Source organism: Pezoporus occidentalis, unplaced genomic scaffold (genome assembly GCF_034315485.1).
Source record: "Pezoporus occidentalis ecotype Australia unplaced genomic scaffold, CSIRO_AGI_Poc_V1 ctg105, whole genome shotgun sequence".
Classification (NCBI taxonomy): domain Eukaryota; kingdom Metazoa; phylum Chordata; class Aves; order Psittaciformes; family Psittacidae; genus Pezoporus; species Pezoporus occidentalis.
The window spans coordinates 2,485,483-2,503,392 of NW_026912832.1; the positions used below are offsets into that span (position 1 = coordinate 2,485,483).

The window sequence follows — 17,910 nt, forward strand, 5'->3', positions numbered from 1 at the left end:
CAAGAAAGCTGGGAAAAGGTTAATTTCACATTTACAGGTCTGCTATGAAAACTTGGTTTTAGTCTTCTTGCACCAAGCATTATTGCAGCAAGGCTATTAAGTGTAATATTTAATCCTGTATTTATGAGTGGTGAAGAATACCACTAATTTAATCTTATCTTTGCCTTGATGTTAAGGTCATTGGTACAGAAGAGGACTAACAAAAAGAAATGTTTGTTTCATTTGTTGTCCAGTATAATCCAATGCGTAGCCTCTATCCTGAGATCCAAAACCAGAATTAGATAATTGCCTCACCCTCTGCAAAACACTGGCCAAAGACCATTCTCTAAGGCCTTAAGACAAAAATGGCAGAACCTGAAGCACTATGAAAACACCATCAACTATACCATTAAAAAATGTACCTTCTAATCTAAGCATAAAAAGGGTGAAAAGGGAGATTAAACTGACCAGGAGATTAGAAAACAGTTTGTTTTACACAAAGCTTACACTTTAAATTCATTCACATCATGATGAATATCATTCACAACATGCTAAACCACAAAAGCTTATAAATAAGTAGGACACTTAGAATTGACCATACTCTATTATTAGGGGAAAACATTGACATTATATGGTACATGTATCATGTAATACTGAACATGCTATAACCTGCTTTACTGACACAGAAGAATAGTATACTTTTCATTTAAATAGTGAACTGAATTACAAAAAGCAGCAAATTCCAGAGGCCTCAGAAACATATCCCAGAGGTTCTCATTACTCCTAAGAGGAAAGCATATATGCCAGCAGAATATATTTCCAGGGCAGAAGGTGACTAGGAGTAGCAAATAAAGCCTCATTTTCACTAGGACAGGGCACTCAGCGTTGCAAAACCATCTCTCCAGACCCCCTGAGCCAGAACAGTTTGGGATATTCCATACTCCATAGGATGATTTCTTGTCTGTCACTTTCCAGTGTAAATATTGACATTTATGAACAGATCATCATCTTGCAGAACAAGGGTACAATGCTGAAAGAAAACAATCAGTGCTAATGGCTGCACAGAATGACTTTTTCAAAACAAAGCTGGGGTTTGGGCATGTTTTCAATATAACAGCCTGTTTAAGCAAGACAAGAAGACGAAGGAGATCTAATGGCAGGCTCTGGAAACACCAAAGACATGCACAGAGAGCTCACCAGGCACAACTGAGGGAAAAAGCCCAAGAAGTCGGAGATGCCGGGAGCTGCCAGCTCCCGGTGAACACCAGGCCAAGGTCACCAGACCCTCGGTATGGAAGGCGCAGTGCCAGCAGATTATGGGCCTGGGATGCAGGAAAGGTGGTGGGAGCTGCCGAGGGTGGAGAGTGTTTTGGGGTGAGAGCCCGGCTTTGCACTTGCTCAGCCCGGCGCTGAGTCCCACACCTGCATCAGCCGGTGCTTGCTTATTAACGTGAGGGTTCACTTCCCCTCTCCCGCAAATAAGAGGTACAACTAAAGAAGCCTGCTGCCTTTTCTTATAAAAGAAAAGAATTAAATAAATAGAAAGAAAAAGAAGAGCCTCATCACGACCCCCCACCCCCGGCTGAGAAATCCCACGGCGGCTTTTCCCCTACCCCAGCGCTTCCGCTATTTCAGAGCAGGGTGAAGCAACGCCGCTTCACTCTCTCCCCGCCTGGGGGGGGTGAAGGCTTCAGCTCCCGTCCTGGCCGTGCCGTGCCGTGCCGTCCCGTCCCGCCGCAGCGCGGGGTGTCCGCGCCACCATGGCCGGTCGCCTACTGCTCCTCTTGCTGTGCGCGGCGCAGACGGGCGAGCTCCGAGCTGAAGGAGGCGGTAAGGAGGCGCCTCTTTCATTTTGGGGTGTGGGGGGATGTCCCCTTCCTCACAGCCTGTGGGGGGCTGCCGGGAGATGGCGGGGGGGGAGGACAGGACGGGACCCTGCTGGCCGGGTCTCGCACCAGCGGTGCGGGAGGGGGAAGCACGCCCTTCCCCGACGAGCCGGCTCCTCTTCAGCGCGGGGAGCTGTTTCCAAAACGGCTCAGGGCTTATTTGCACCTGTACTGCCCTCCACACCCCGACAGAGAACGCGGGCAGGGAGCTGCCAGGAGCACCTCGGGGTGCTTGAGTCCCCGGGGTGCTGTGTCCCGTCCCAGGGTCCCTGTCTGCTGCGCCTTCCCGGTTCTCCCCTATAAAATGGGATTGCTGGCCCTCCACACCATTCGCATCGCACTGCGTCAGCAATGTGTTCAGCAGGGCTAGGTAAGTGATTATCCCCCCTGTATTGGGCACTGGTGAGGCTGCACCTCGAATCCTGTGTTCAGCTATGGGTCACTCACTTCAAGAGAGATATTGAGGTGCTGGAGCAGGTCCAAAGAAGGGCAACAAAGCTGGTGAAGGGTCTAGAGTGCAAATCTGATGAGGAATGGCTGAAGGTGTTTAGTCTGGAGAAGAGAAGGCTCAAGGGGGGGACCTTATCTCTCTCTACAACTACTTGAAAGGAGGATGGAGCAAGTAGGTGGCCAGTCTCCTCCCAAATAACAAGTGGTAAGGCAAGAGGTAACAGCCTCAAGTTGCACCTGGGGAGGTTTAAACTGGATATTAGGAAAAACTTCCTCACACAGAGGGTGCTCAGTCATTGGAACAGGCTGCCCAGGGCAGTGGTGGAATAACTGTCCCTGGAAGTGTTAAAAAGCCGTATAGATGAGGCCCTCAGTGATATGGTTTAGTGGTGGACTTGGCAGTCCTGGGGTAGTAATTTGACTTGATGATCTTAAAGGTCTTTTCCAGCCTAGCTGATTCTGTGATTGTGTGGGAGCGCAGCTGCCCTCGCAGCCTGAGGTGGTTCTGTCTGTGAGGGGAAGCCTGGCCAAGGCTTGGTTGGAGCTGGGGCGCAGGAGCAACACATCTCACCACCCTCTGTGCCCATAGGGTCAACACCGAAGTGCAGAGTAGCATCAGTAAATGGCTTTTCAAAAGTTGTTTACTCTCCCTTCAGTGAGTCAGCCTGCTGAGGCTTTATAAATGAGGTCTTCCACATGTTCCTGGAATGTCCTACTTCAGTTGATCAATGCCTGTTGCTCCTTGATGTCTTTGAAGAAGGAAGCAGGACAGAAAGCTTGGGAAAGAGAACGGCCAGCCTCAGAAGACTAATGGGCTAGTTCAAGTTTACAAAAACATCCGCTTAACACGGGTGATATGGAGGCAAAGGAATATAGAGGCGATAACCCCAATGGCTGCGTCCTGTCACTTTGCTGTCACTGCAGAGAGGGATTTAAGGGCAAATAAGATAGAGGGTGAATGAACTAACAGTTACTGTGCTACAAGTTACAAGCACTTTCTCTAAGCCTTCCTTTCAAGGAGCCTTTTCAGAATAAGTGCAGCTTCAAATTATACCTGGGTTCTATAGGATTGCTTAGTATAAATAGCCCTAGCAGAATTTGGCTCCCTGTGGCTGATCCATGAATTTTAGTGAAAGCAGGGTAAGTCCCCTCTGTGTTCACTTAAGAGAATAGTAGGGTGTATGATTACTACCAGCAAGTTTATTGCTGAATTGAGCTGCATGCTCCAGAAGGTGTGTGCAATCTGTCCATTGGTCTTGAAGTTCCATCTGCAGCACTGCCTTCTACACTCCATTCTGTGATTAGAAAGTATATTTTCTCCTTAGATTCCAGGTGTTTAGAACATAATTAAACACCAGCTTCCAAACTCTGCAAACTTTCCTATAATATGTGCTTTTTACAGGGTAATTGGCAGTTTATTTACTCCAGTGTTATTTCTGGTTTTCCTGTCTGGTGAAGCGTGCATAAGTTGATGGAGAGTAACACTATTACTCATGCAGCCAAGTGTCTGATCTGAGTTTAATGCCTCTAATCCTTTTGTTTAAATCAACAACTACCTGCATCTTGAACTTGAAGGCAGCTTGTCTTAGGCTTCTGTGGCACCAAGCTTTTAAGAAATAAACCAACCCAGCTAACTGACCTCAGGCTGTACTTTCCTGCTGAAGCTGATGTTCATTTACTTTTGCTCTTTGTTCAGTCTTAGAAGTCAGCTGCTTTAGCTCTACCTGGATTCCTAGCAGTAATGCAGGAACATTTGTATGGGTGACTGGGAGGTGTTAAGAGGAAAGAAAGGTCCCAGGAGTGTACAGTGGAATTTGAGGTGATGAAGGGCAGTAGAACTCATACGCATGCTTTTCCCTTGTGTTGGTAGATACATTACTGCATCTTGAGTTTATGTAGCATTTAGTTTCTGTATCACAAGCCCCTGGAGCAGGTGGTGGTCTTGCCTAGTGGTCAGCTTTAAAACAAAATCAGGGAATGCAGACTGCCTGACCTTTAGGGAAGATCATTTTGTTCAAGACCGGAGTCTTGAGCAGGAGCAACAGAAATACAAGCCTTCAGCGTCAACCTGCATGTTCTTATTTTCAAGACTAGAACCAGTAGGAGATCATTTTGGGGGCCTACAGGTTGTCCTGTTGCTGATTCTCAGAGAGAGACTGTTCTGAGATCCAGAGACGTATCAGTCTGTGTAAGGACTAACCTCACAGGTAATGTTATGTACTGGTAGGGGATGAAAGGGTCTGGTTTGGGTTTGTTTCTACTTCACTTAGTTCTAATGACTCTTTACCACTACCAGATGTTACCTGCCACCTGTATCATTTTCTCTGTTGTTTAGTATTCATCAATAGAGAAAATGCCGACAAGTTCTTGGAAAGAACAAAACGTGCTAACTCCTTCTGGGAGGAATGGAAGAAAGGGAATATTGAAAGAGAATGCAATGAGGAGCGCTGCTCGAAAGAAGAAGCAAGAGAAGCATTTGAAGACCAGGAGAAAACTGTAAGGATGAACTAATATAAGACATAAGTCTATATATTTCATCTTTTAAAAATAGTTATTAAGGTCATTTCAGCCTGGGCATCGAAAATCACAAGTTACTCCCAATCACTTAACACAAAGAGTAGATAGCAGTTTTGGCTCTGGTTGGCATTGCTAAGGCATAAACATACTATAATAGTCTTAATTCGGTTCCTGCAAGGCCAGCCCATGTTAAAGCCTCCATTATTTTTCCTGTTCTCATCTGTTTACTTGCTATTTGAGGTGTTTGACTTCTAAATGCTTTGATACTACCTGTGTTGGAAATAACGCTCATCCTATCTGGTCAGGAGTTCTTAGGTGGAGAGTCCACAGGGAAGGTTGAGAAGGCAGGTGCTGACATGGAAACTTCATGGCAGAATTTTGCTGAACTTAAGTAGCTTTGCAATGCTTGTCATTTTGGGTCTCTCTTTTTCAGTATCTGAATTGACAGAATGTATGCTGTGGGCCATTCTTGTACACCTTTCATGTTATATTGCCCATGTGGAATGAAGTTTGTACATGTGACTCTTGTGTAACCTGCCCTACCCCAATTGCCACTTTAATTTAGACAGAAATGCAGTCTATTCCCAAACTCAAGGGAGAGTTTTAAAGAGATGGGGAGCTATGGGGACTGGGGTCAGTAGAAAAGATGATATCTGAAAACTTGATGTGACTTGATGTGATGGTGGTGGAGGGGAATTGGGAACGTCAGCTGTAGCTACACAGCTGTTAAGAACAGTCCTGAAACTGAAGTTAAGGCCAGATTCATTTCATTTTAGCATTATTTAATAGCCAGAATGTTCTTGAAGTGGCCCTGAGATGACCTGGGTGGGGAGTCATGGGTGCATTGCCAGGGTACTTCAAAGCATAAAGGTTGGCTGATCCATAGCAGAACAAGCACAGCCTGTTCTGCTGGTGATCAGATGTCACTGAAAAGAACTGTCATAGACAGACAGACAGCATACCTGGAGTCCTCAGTGGAGAGGAAAAGAAGAACACAAATCAGACAAATATTTTTAAATCTCAAGATTTCTGAGGTCCTGATTGATGGGAGTATGGGGAGAGGATGGAGACTGAGAATTTGGCATTATAGGAATTAAAAGGACATTCAGTCAAAACTGGTGGAAAGATACAGATGCAAGAAATCAAGTGCCTTATGCTGTGTAAGACACACTGGGAGGGAAACCTCTAAGGAGTTTCAGATATTTCTAAAAAATGCACAAGATTTGTTTCTGTAGAGCTGGGCGCTATAGGTAGTTTTGATTTATTAAATGGTTATAGCAGTCTGCAAGGCACTGTATGTGCCTGTAACTTAAATGTTTGTGTTAACAATTGTTAGCTGCAAATATCCTCTGTATGAAAGCTCTAATATTTTTCTGAAGAAATCAGTAATTCTCATCTAACTCTTTTTGTCTTCTTTTATTCCCCTTTTCCCACACCTACTTATAGGAGGAATTCTGGAACATCTATGTAGGTAAGAAACACCCTGCGTTTGTTTATAGAATTAAGCTTCCTTATTGCAAGATTGAAAAGGATGCACCTCTGAAGTAACCACTTCCTGCTCCCTTGCTTCCTCTCTTTTCACTGTAGACACCCTCACTTTGTGTTTCCTCTGAAGAAGGAATCTGATTTACTGCCTTGCCATTGCTTGAATTCAGTTGCTTTATTCAAAGGCAATGTTCAGCTGCCTTCAGTTGCTGGGATGATTTTTGTCCTCTCAAAAAAAAAAAAAAAGAATAATGGCCCTTTGCATGCAAAGGATGGTGAGAAACAGAAACTGGGCATGTGAGTCTGCTGGTCAGCTGTCCTTCAGAGGACAACTGGATAGAGGAGTGCAGGATGCAGAGTCATAGATGAGGGTGGCACTTAACTTTGTGTTGGCTACAGCACTTATTAGACTATAGTGAGCAATCACTTGCCAGTTTTGTGTCACCTTCCATGCCAGAGTGTTGTTGATTCCTGTATTATTGAACATTTTGCGGGATGAGTTTTCTAAAGAACTGGTTGGCATTCAAGGAGGAGATGCCGGTAGACTAACAGATGCCACCCATCAGTCTTTTCTGTTTTGTTCTTTTTTTTCTAAGGTCTAAACTGCTTTTGTTAAGATTCTAGTATCCATAATCACTATGCAGGGACAGATTTCTAACGCATTAGTGTTTGGTAATGTTCTCCTGAAAGTACATGCCCAGCTTGCATGTTAGGAGGAGTACCTCAAAAATGTTGACCAAAGACAGCTCAGCTTTGTCCTTCTGAGTGTGCAGAAAGTTGAAGACGGCTGCCACAAAGAAGGTACAGGCTTTCACAATCCTCTAAGCAGGAGTGAACTCTGCAACCTACAGGCTGAAATTTCAAGCAGAGCCCATGTCAATGTTGCAGTGAACAGGAGTGGAAAATTTCAAACCATTTTCTCATGAGAATACAAGCAGCAGAACATCAGTGCCAGTGCTCTTAGCGGAGGTGCCAATTTCATACATTTTAAACCACAGTCCATGAGTGCTTTATTGGTGTTCAGAAGTATTGAAAACCACAGCTGCCCTCAGCCAAGATACTAGAACAACTCTTGCTTCCTTTTTTAGTATGGGATTCTGCAACGCTTTTGTGCAATATTGATAGAAAACTCATTACCACAGCAGCAGCTACACTGTGGGGGCAAGCTAAACATGTGCGGTTTCCAACAGTAGGATGCTGCTTAGCTTAGACCACTGCAGAATGGAGTACTCTGGCACTGCAGAGGAGGCAGAAACCAGGAGCTGTGCTGTAGGCCTCAAGTCTGTCTTTCTTTTGCTAAATGGTAATCTTGGCTTCCCTCTTGAGGATAGAGATCAGTCTTCAACGCCTCTGTGGTGGACTGCACAGATGCAGCATTTGTGTGTTGTTGGTTTTGGCCATGTGCAGGTACAGAAGGGATGTTGAGGTGTGAGGGCAGTACACAAAGCCCAGCAGATGTTCCCTGGGGCAGATAAAACTTCAGCAGATGAGGTGACAAGGCCAGTGCCACTGTGCATGCTGGGTGCTTAGCATGAGCAGCTTCTTGCATCTTGTCTCTCTGTGGGCATTGCTGTTCTTCCAGCTGCTCCAAACAGAGGCAGAAAAGATGGTAAAATACCAACATTTGAAAAGCATGTCATCTAAAGCAATGAATTAGTAAGCCAGCGTCACTTCTCTGGGTATTCTGCTTTTCCTACCAAACAGGGCAGAAGAGCCCAGCAGGGTTCCCCCATGTGATGGGAGAGCACATTTGTTACAGCAAATCACTAGATGGGAGAGACCGTGGCAGTGAGCATCAGTGCAAGGGTGAGATACCTTTGTGGGTGTGGGAGAAAGGAACATGTCTCCAAACACAATGTAGCCTCGCCGCCCTATGTGTAACTGAGTTTGTGAGATACGTGTGGCTGGAGCCCTGGAACCAGGTCAGCCAGTTGTCTCCAGGTCACAGAAAGGAAGAAAGGCTGCAGAACTACCTTTCAAATGTAGCATAGATGTGGGAGTCTGAGGTAAGAGCTGATTTTTTTGAAGCTCAACCTCATACCTCAGTGGATACAATAGGAAAATGTTAGTAGTATGAGCAGCACAAGGCAGGAATTTGGCCTACACACAGATTTTAGCCGGGCTCTCTACAGCTTTATTTTGTTTATCTTCTGATTAATATGCTGATATCTGTTTCTTTAAATGAACAGCACTGCAGGCGAAAGACATGCACAAGGGATGAGATGACCTTTAAATAAAATTTGAGTTGTCATTATTAGGCAGAATTGCAAGGAAATACAAGAGGCCAAAAGGTTAATATCTTTAGACAGTAATTGCAATGTAGAAATGTCCTGTCTGCTTTTACAGTCTTCACTGTAACTGATATATACTCTGACTGTGATGAATTACTTTATCTTCCTACAAAAAAAGGCTTGTGTACCTGCTGTCATACAGTAGTCATAAAAAGCATATTTCAAAACTGAGGGTCTGTGTATGAATCATTGCTGCTTTGGAATGATTGCATTCATACTGTTTGTTCCATCTGGAGTGTGGCAATTCACAGGACAAATGTTTTAAAAGGAAGAATGAAAGATTGCTTATTAACACCCCTTTAGAGTTCCCTGAAAATGCTTACACTCTGACAGTAATTTGGTTTTTGGTTTGTTTTTGTAGATGGGAACCAGTGCAGCTCAAGTCCTTGTCAGTATGGTGGACATTGTAAAGATGGAATTGGTTCTTACACTTGCTCATGCTTGGATGGTTATCAAGGGAAGAACTGTGAATTTGGTAGGTTTCTGCTATAGAGAACTGTGGCAGCGAATTTCCAAGGGAGCTGAAACATAGAGTTAACTGTTTCTTAACCAACATTATTTGCCTCTTGCCTAAAATGCATAGAATAGGATGGCAGTGAACAGTGAGTTGGAGGACAGAACCAGAAATGCAAAGCCCTGGTGACTCTATAGTTGGATAGTGAATGTTCTGAAGTTATGCTTGCTCAAGAGAGAGCCTTCTTAATTACAGTAGTGCTTCTTCACATGACCTTAAATCCACAAAACATGATGATAAAACTATGCAGCATGGGATTCGTATAACTGACATCAAAGAGCCTTTATCACAAGCTCAGAAGTACAGCCTCCCTACTCAGCTCACAGCAGTGAGGACAAAAGTAAGCAGATTTCAGTAGACAGTGCAGAGACTTTTTCAGCCTTGCAAGGAATAAATTTCTGCATATAAATCCTTCCTGAGTCTCACTTCTGTGGCATAGAGCTACTACCCTGATGATGTCACTGGAGCATGTATTAGTAGCCCAGAAGTAAGAGTGGAAGGTGTGGAACTAAAGCTCAGACATAGGACTGAGGGGAGTGAGGAGGAGATTAGTTGTGTAAGGCAAAAGGGAGGAATCATGAGTATTTACCAGTATCTGGGCCTCTCTGTTAGTGTTTTATTCATTCTTCCATTGTCAGGTTGTCTCTGCTTTTTTTGAGCTCACCATGACATGGCAATTGGGCTCACTTGGACTTGCCAAGTAATTTTCATGTGGTGGATGTGACTGCTTTGTCAGGCACTAGCTAATGTTACCCACTCATAAAGATGTGCTTCAAGTGTTTTAGAGGTGGAGATAGAGGTCCTGTTTGAAGAGTGTGGATTAATTTGATGAACTTCGAGATCTTCTGAGAAGTGAGTGGTTTACTTACAGTTTTTTCTCCAAACGTCTCTTTTATAGTCATACCAAAGTACTGCAAAATAAACAATGGTGACTGTGAGCAGTTCTGCAGCGTCAAAAAGAGTATACAGAAGGATGTTTTGTGTTCCTGTGCAAAAGGGTATGCTCTAGCAGAGGATGGCAAGCGCTGTGTTTCAACAGGTATGAAGTAATGAAATAAACAGCAATGGTGGTGAGACTTGTTTCGCAGTTAAAGAATGTCTTTTGAGCCATCAGCATCCTACATTACATGGATTTAACACTGAGGCCAACCGATTTGTATATCCAAAGACTTTTTTTTTGTGAGGTGATGCAATTGATTTATCAAAATCTAGCTGATTTGGAACCCTTTGCAAGATACTTTACAGAGTTACCTGAGTAAACTCTGCTGTTGACAGAGGAGAAAAGTATTGTAGTTGTATCTCATTTACTTAAACACTTATATTCCATATAAATAACAGCTTGCAAAATCTTTTCCACTTTAAATTTCAGTTAACATAGTCAAATAGTAACTGGTGACATAAAGTAATTGTGATTAATGTTATTTGTACAATTTTTATATATTTCGACAAACCTGGGGAGGGGGGATAAGTCAAACATATACTCATGATGCTGGATTTTTTTATCCTTTATAGCTAATAATAAATTTCTGTCATGTGCTATATTGTTCCTAAAATAAAACACCCCACTCAGTTTCTTAATTGATTGTTTCAGTAAAAGCAAGTACATGAATATAGCAATGTAAGCAATTGAAGATGAAGTTTTAAATTTCAAATACTTATTCCTTCATATTTCAGACTATCTGGTCTTCCTCCTTTGTTGCATCTGCCAAGGTTTTGCTACCGTTTTGAAAACAGGACAGCTGCATTACATGGTTTATTGTGAGATGCTGTTGTCAAGGATTTTCTGCATGTGGTGGTGTTTCTGTCTACTTCTAATTTTAACATTCTTGTCTTTACAGTAAAATATCCTTGTGGAAAAGTTCTTGTGAAAAGAAAAAAAAGGTCAGTTATTTTACCCACTGCCAACAGCAATGTAACAGGTGATCCAGATGCGGCTCCCACATATGAAACAAGTTTGGAAGAGGACATTGTTACTACCACAGAAAGCCCAACTCCCAGTCCTGGCAATGAAACAAATAGCGATACTCAATATGTCAATACCAGGATAGTAGGTGGTGATGAATGTCGTCTTGGTGAATGTCCATGGCAGGTAAATGTGGTGTTTGTGCTCTGCCTGTAAGCAGAAAGTGTTTCTGAGGGAAAATGTGCCACTGTTGATTTAACCTGGCTGCCTTCTGAATGGTAGCCTTCTAGTATGCTATTTATAGCTGGAGGTAGCAGAATTACACAAACCTAGGCACTTCAATGTGCTGTTCTGCAAACTGCAGCCTTGAAACGTTAAAATGAAAGGCTTTGTGCGATTTTAGATGGTGCTGCTTAACCTGTCACCAGAGGTGACAGCATTTTCAGTCAGTGTCTTGTTCCTAAAAGACATTACTAAGCACTGTGAGTGAGGTAACATGGCAGCCAAACATCTACTTTCCATGAAGACAGTCAAGACTCAGTAGCACATGCATGTGTGAATGCCATATTTAGGAGAGGTCTACAGGGTAATACATGCTGCAGTAATAAGCATATATGCAGTGTACCGAGAAATCAATAACCTGTTTTTATAGCTCATTGACATTAAACTGCTCTTCTTAATGCTGCACTTACAGGCTGTTTTGTTAAATGAGGAAGGGGAAGAGTTTTGTGGTGGAACCATTTTGAATGAAAATTTCATACTTACTGCAGCTCATTGCATGAACCAATCTAAAGAAATCAAAGTTGTTGTTGGTAAGTGGTTATTTATTTTACTCCTGTGATGTTTGAGTATGTGTTGCATGCTTATCCTCTGTGCCCTAAATCTCATGTGAGATGTACTCTTACTACTTTATTTATTATGGTTTGTTACTTCTTTTCTGTTGTTTTGTTTTCTGAAATTTCTTGTTATTGTGGGAATCCCACTTTGTAACAAGAGGGGCAGCTGATGTGGAAAGTGATAATGCTGCCTCCCTTTCTTCCTTGCCAGCTAGTTGGAAGTGACTAAGAATGAAAGTTCTAGAAGTGTTGGCTAGCACTTTGTTCATGAGAGTAGTGCTTCTTCAGAAAGCGGATCATTCCTGGCACATCTGAAACATATAGATATGTTTGTTCAGGAACACTCAGGAAAACTATGGCACATTGAATAGAGGAAGAAGAAACAAATTCAAATTATGACTGCTTCACTTTTGAGGCATGAGACTAGATCAACATAACTTTATCTTTGCACTAGTTTAATCCTGACCTACACCAATTTCTCTTCTTTGAAGCAAGCCAGGCTCAAGCTCTTCCATCCAAAGTTGCATTAATTGGGCCGAATCCCTTTATGCCTTTATATTTTGTATATATTGTGGTATGTATTATATGTATACATGTAAACTGGTGCAAAAATTTCCATAGACAAAAGCTTGGGACTTAAACTGATCCAGATGCTGCTAATAAGTATTGCAGTACATTTTTGCAGTTTACTTGTATGTTATAAAGGCTTATTAGGCAGAGTGTTAGCAATGGGTATACTACTGTCTTCCTTTATCAAGTGTCTTAATTTCTTATGCTATCCCCATATTAATGACCCTTTTATTACTCTTGTACAGGTGAAGTGGACAGAGAGAAGAAAGAACAGTCTGAAACAATGCATACTGTGGACAAAATATTTGTTCACTCTAAATATGTTGTCGAGACTTACGACAATGACATAGCCTTAATAAAGCTGAAGGAACCCATAATGTTTTCTGAGTACATTATAGCAGCATGCATCCCAGAAGCAGACTTTGCTAATGAAGTTCTGATGAACCAGAAATCTGGGATGGTCAGCGGCTTTGGGCGTGAATTTGAAGGTGGACGACTCTCCAAAAAACTGAAAGTGCTCGAAGTCCCCTATGTTGATAGGAACACTTGCAAGCAATCCACTAACTTTGCAATAACAGAAAACATGTTCTGTGCTGGTTATGAAACAGAGCAAAAAGATGCATGTCAAGGAGACAGTGGAGGCCCCCATGTAACCAGGTACAAGGATACTTATTTTGTTACTGGAATTGTTAGCTGGGGAGAAGGATGTGCAAAGAAAGGCAAATATGGTGTCTATACCAAACTGTCCAGGTTCTTGCGCTGGGTAAAAATAGTCATGAGACAAAATTTGTAGTGGTACAGCTCTTGATCCTTCTGTTAGCTAACAAGGTGCACTTTCTGTAATGGAAACTCTGTTTGTATCTTTTAGCCACATCTACTAAACTTGTTTTGAGAGCTGATTCCTTACAGTTTTGGTGCTGCTTCTTTTTGTTTTATTCCTGCTTTAAAGCATGTACATGCAGATTGCTGGTGTTGTTTGTACAATGAGGGGCTTTCCCCCAAAAAAATGGCTGTTCAGTGGGGTCTTTTATTATTTTTATATTGCCATTTTGGTTCCTGCCTGTTCACCTAAGTGCTTCTACCAGGGGCTTCTGAACATATTATGAACCTCTACTAATCATGATGAGAGTGGGAAGGACAGGACTTCAGTTAATCCTCATATTGCAGCCAGCTGGGAGTTTGTTATTACTAGAGCTGTTTAGCTTCTACCTCTGGATGTAGTTAGAAGATTAAGGGAGCATGGAAGCGTGCTTGGTAAAAGCTGAGACACAGGTAAGTATTCAGCAGGTGATGCTACATAACCACATGTTCCACAAAATTGCCCGCTTAGGTCACAACAGCTGATTAAAAAAGGGGGGGTGGTATGTGTGTGCGCTTTATATGGATTGTATCTCACTTTAATTTGAACACTTATGTTCTACTCATCAGAAAAGAAAATGCGTGCATGATCACTGTTTTCTGAATTGTGTGTGGCTGAGGATCAGAAAGCTCCTTGCATGTGTTTTAGGTGTTTCTGTAAGGTGCAATATTGAATGTACACCAGCATTTGAAATAAAGTATTCTTTCTTTTTTTGTTCTTTTTTAAATTATTTATTCCCTCCAGCCACCTTACAAATGTATGAAGACAAAATCTCACTTGAGAGTGAAAAAGGAGTGAATGCCCCTATGTGTGACAAGGCTGATGAGGAGGTAGAGAATGGAAGTGGGCATAGAGGTTCCTAAGTGGCAAGTTCGATGCCAAGACACTAATTTTCTAAGAAAGAGGCAAACTCAAACAGTGATTTCCCACACATAGTTGAGCTACTGTGATCTGATCTGTGCAGTAGAACTCCAGGCAGAAGCTCTGCACTCTGATGGGGTTTTTGTATGTGGAGTATTCCTTCATATGTTCTTTAAACCTTTCCAGCTTCAGCCCTAGTTACAGAAATCCCCCAGCTCCTCTTGTCTGAACAAACCCAGACCCCTCAGCCTGTTCCTGTACATCATGTGCTGTAGGCCCCTGATGGCCTTCCAAGGCTTCTCCAATCTGTTGTGCTCCCCTCCTGTCCGAGCTACGCTGATCTTCACCAGACACCTGCTACTTATCTCTTAGGGTTTGAGCTGACACTGGCTAGTTTCATAGAGCAGATGATGTGAACGAACTAGGTTGACAAACTGGAAATACAACTCTACAGAGCAGCACAGTATTGCTGCAGTCAGCGGTAATTGTGAGCAGGAAGGACTGCAGGTCAGTTACCCCAGCCTGATGGTCTCCATCTGTATAAACCCTCAGCGGGCTTACTTCAATGTTTGTTCAGCAATGTTTGTTCCCTGAGTTCTTCTGACCACTGGGTTGCTGTTTGAATCCCTTGTCCTACTGGTTGCTCGCTCTGTGCTCCACCAGGGTGAAGCATCCCTCTTTAAAGGGACAGCCTCAGGCCTAGACGCTACTCAAATCCTATTTATACACTTGTGCTAAGGGCATTCTTCTACTTCAGTGAAACTTGTGAAAATCAGGCTGGACTATAAGGTGTTGAGGTAGCTGAAAGGAGGACCTCCCCTGGCAATGGTGACAGTAGCTGGGTTTTACTAGCTGATAAGTGTATGCATTCTTGTTGAGCCAAGTAGTGCCTTGAGGGCAGACACAGAGTTGGTGTAACAGATGAGCATGTGAGAGACTGATGAAGGTCCTTGTTTGTGTGCAACATGACTGTGCTCAAAAGAGAAGTGTTGTTATTCTGCAGAGTATGCAGCACTTTGGGGTCTGTCTTTCACAAGTGAAACCGGTTCCTAGAGAGCCTTTCATCCTGTGCCATGGTGTCTATAGTGCCCGAGGCTCAAGGGCTTCATGTTTATTCCTCATTCTGTAATAGTGTCTTTGCCATGCTGGGAGGACATGAGTGAAGCATCTGCTTGCATCTTGGCCTCCTACCAAAGCCCATAACCAACTCCAAGGCCTGCAAGACAAGAAAGAATTAAAGCTCACTTTTTAATGTAGACTGATTATTTGGGGGTAATTTCACATAGCAAAATTTGAACAGATTGTAAAATCCAGGAAGGAGGTGCAGCACACAGCTGCTGAGTAAACTGGTGGATTTTAAAATACCACAGCTTCTCATGGCAGGTAAACACTGCTGATTTAGACAAGAGCTGACATTTACCAAGGATGGTGGAAGGAGATGCCCAGCCTCCAAGGAAAAGCCGGTCTTGATATGAAAGGCAAGAAAGGAAGGATGGTAAGTAAAGAGTGCAGTCACTTTCAGACTTTGAAAAGGACTGATGTGAAGAAGAAAAAGGTAGGACTTTGCTCAGGCCTAGTCCAAGGTGATACATCTGGGCAAGAGACTCTTGTGCATGAGTTACTGGGCTTCAGAAAGATGAGGCTTCTTGAGACTAGAATAGAGGAAGCCTGAGGAGAAACATAGCAATAGCAGAGAGGCAGGGACTAATCAGATCTTCATGTCTGTGCTGAAGATAGACAGAGCAGATCTCAGTTGCAGTTTCAGGGAGCTTCCTAGGGAAAATCTCCCAACACTGTGAATAGAAAGGCCCTCTAACAGATTTTGTCCAGAGGGCAGGGAAGCTTCTGATGTTGGTAGTCTTTCAGAGTAGGAGAGGTAAGCAACTGTTATGTGTGCAGCACGATGGGGACTGACCCAGGGAACAAATGCGGACAAGCTGGCCTTCATTGTGGTACATGACCGAGCAGCAAAAAAACACACTTGTGCAGGCGCAGTGTCCAACTGGAAGCAATTTCCCACAAAGGTCCTTTGCTGCAGCCTTGGCCAACATGCCAAGAGTAATAGAGGAAAACTTGATCCCTTGTTGGCTAATTAAGCTGGGCGCAGTGATGCTGGAAGTCTTGCCAGCCCCTGTTTTTCTGCATTATCCTGGGCTGCATCAAAAGGAGCGTGACCAGCAGGTAGAAGGAGGTGATCCTGCCCCTCTACTCTGCTCTTGTGAGACCTCACTTTGGAGTATTGTGTGCAGTTCCGGTGTCCTCAACATAAAAAGGACATGGAACTGTTGGAACAAGTCCAGAGAAGGGCCACAAGGATGATCAGAGGACTGGAGCACCTCCCGTTTGAAGACAGGCTGAGAAAGTTGGGGCTGTTCAGCCTGGAGAACAGAAGGCTGCATGCAGACTTCATAGCAGCCTTCCAGTATCTGAAGGGGGCCTATAGGGATGCTGGAGAGGGACTCTTCGTTAGGAGCTGTAGCAGCAGGACAAGGGGTAATGGGTTAAAACTTAAATAGGGGAAGTTTGGATTGGGTATAAGAAAGTTCTTTACAGTGAGGGTGGTGAGGCACTGGAATGGGTTGCTCAAGGAAGCTGTGAATGCTCCATCCTTGGCGGTGTTCAAGGCCAGATTGGACAGTGCCTTGGGTGACATGGTTTAGTGTGAGGTGTCCCTGCCCATGGCAGGGGGGTTGGAATTAGATGATCTTAAGGTCCTTACCAACCCTAACTGTTCTATGATTCTATGATCAGCTCCAACCTCCCCTCTCCTCCACCTTGGCCTCTCTGCAGCCTCTTGTCTTTGTGTCAGCTCTCGATGGGCAGCTGGGAGCCCTGCAGAAGGGAAAGCCCACAGCTTCTTGTTGCTGCAGAGCTGGGAGAATGAGGAGGGACCCATGAGGAGCAGACCCCTCCGGTGTTGCCTTGTACTTTGCACCCCATCCTGTTGCCAGACCACAGCTCTGGGAGCATGGGGGCAGAAGAAAACAGAAGGATGTATTTTCTCTGACAGGCATAGAGATGTGTAAGTTAGTAGCTAGTGACATGGCAAAGCTCAGTTTGCTGGAAGTGAGGTGATATCAGGAGCCCCCAAGCCCCTCTGGTCTGAGCCATCTGTGCTCCAGATGGACGTGGTGAGTTTCTTGCTTCTGCCTCCTCTTCTGCCCCATTCTATCTGTGATGCAATCCTCAAAACACTGCCGGCTTCCTCTGTGCTGTATTCTTGCTCCTGGTCACCCAGAGTCCTGGCTGGCAGGGTGAGGAGTTAGCAGCCAGCATGACTGACGGAATGACTGATGTGCTTTCAGCCCTGCTGCAGCCCACCCTGGTCAATGCCTGTCACGGATAGAATTGTAGTATGGTTTGGGTTGGGAGGGACCTTAAAGATCATCTACTTCCATGTCTCCAGCCCTGGGCAGAGACACCTTCCACTAGACCAGCTTGCTCAAAGCCCAGTCCAAGGGGACTTAAGGTCCTTTCCAACCCAAACTATTCTATGATTCTATGATTTCCAGGTGAGCAGCACAAGCAAAGGGTCACTGTTATGGTCATTCATTTGTGACCTGTGCTAGCACAGTAATAGGAAACAAGTTTTTCCTTCCCCTCTACTGCTTGATTCACCCAGCAGGTTTGTCTTCTGCAGACTTGGAATCAGACCACAAGGTGCTGTCAATAGCTATCCCCATGGAGTTGTGTGAACCAAAAAAAAACAAACCCTCTATCCTGAATAAGGTAGAAATCAATGAATTTGTGCAAGTATGG

At 43.8% G+C, this 17,910-nt stretch overlaps 1 protein-coding gene across 1 annotated transcript; it reads left to right on the forward strand.

Moving 5' to 3' along the window:
* Window positions 1-1,586: 1,586 nt before the first annotated feature.
* On the forward strand, window positions 1,587-14,003 carry LOC134164257 (coagulation factor X-like). The gene is made up of 8 exons (XM_062619818.1): window positions 1,587-1,809; window positions 4,651-4,811; window positions 6,279-6,303; window positions 8,970-9,083; window positions 10,021-10,161; window positions 10,961-11,211; window positions 11,720-11,837; window positions 12,677-14,003. The coding sequence occupies exons 1-8, from the start codon at window positions 1,740-1,742 to the stop codon at window positions 13,222-13,224; spliced, it is 1,428 nt and encodes a 475-aa protein (XP_062475802.1). The 5' UTR covers window positions 1,587-1,739; the 3' UTR covers window positions 13,225-14,003.
* Window positions 14,004-17,910: the final 3,907 nt, after the last annotated feature.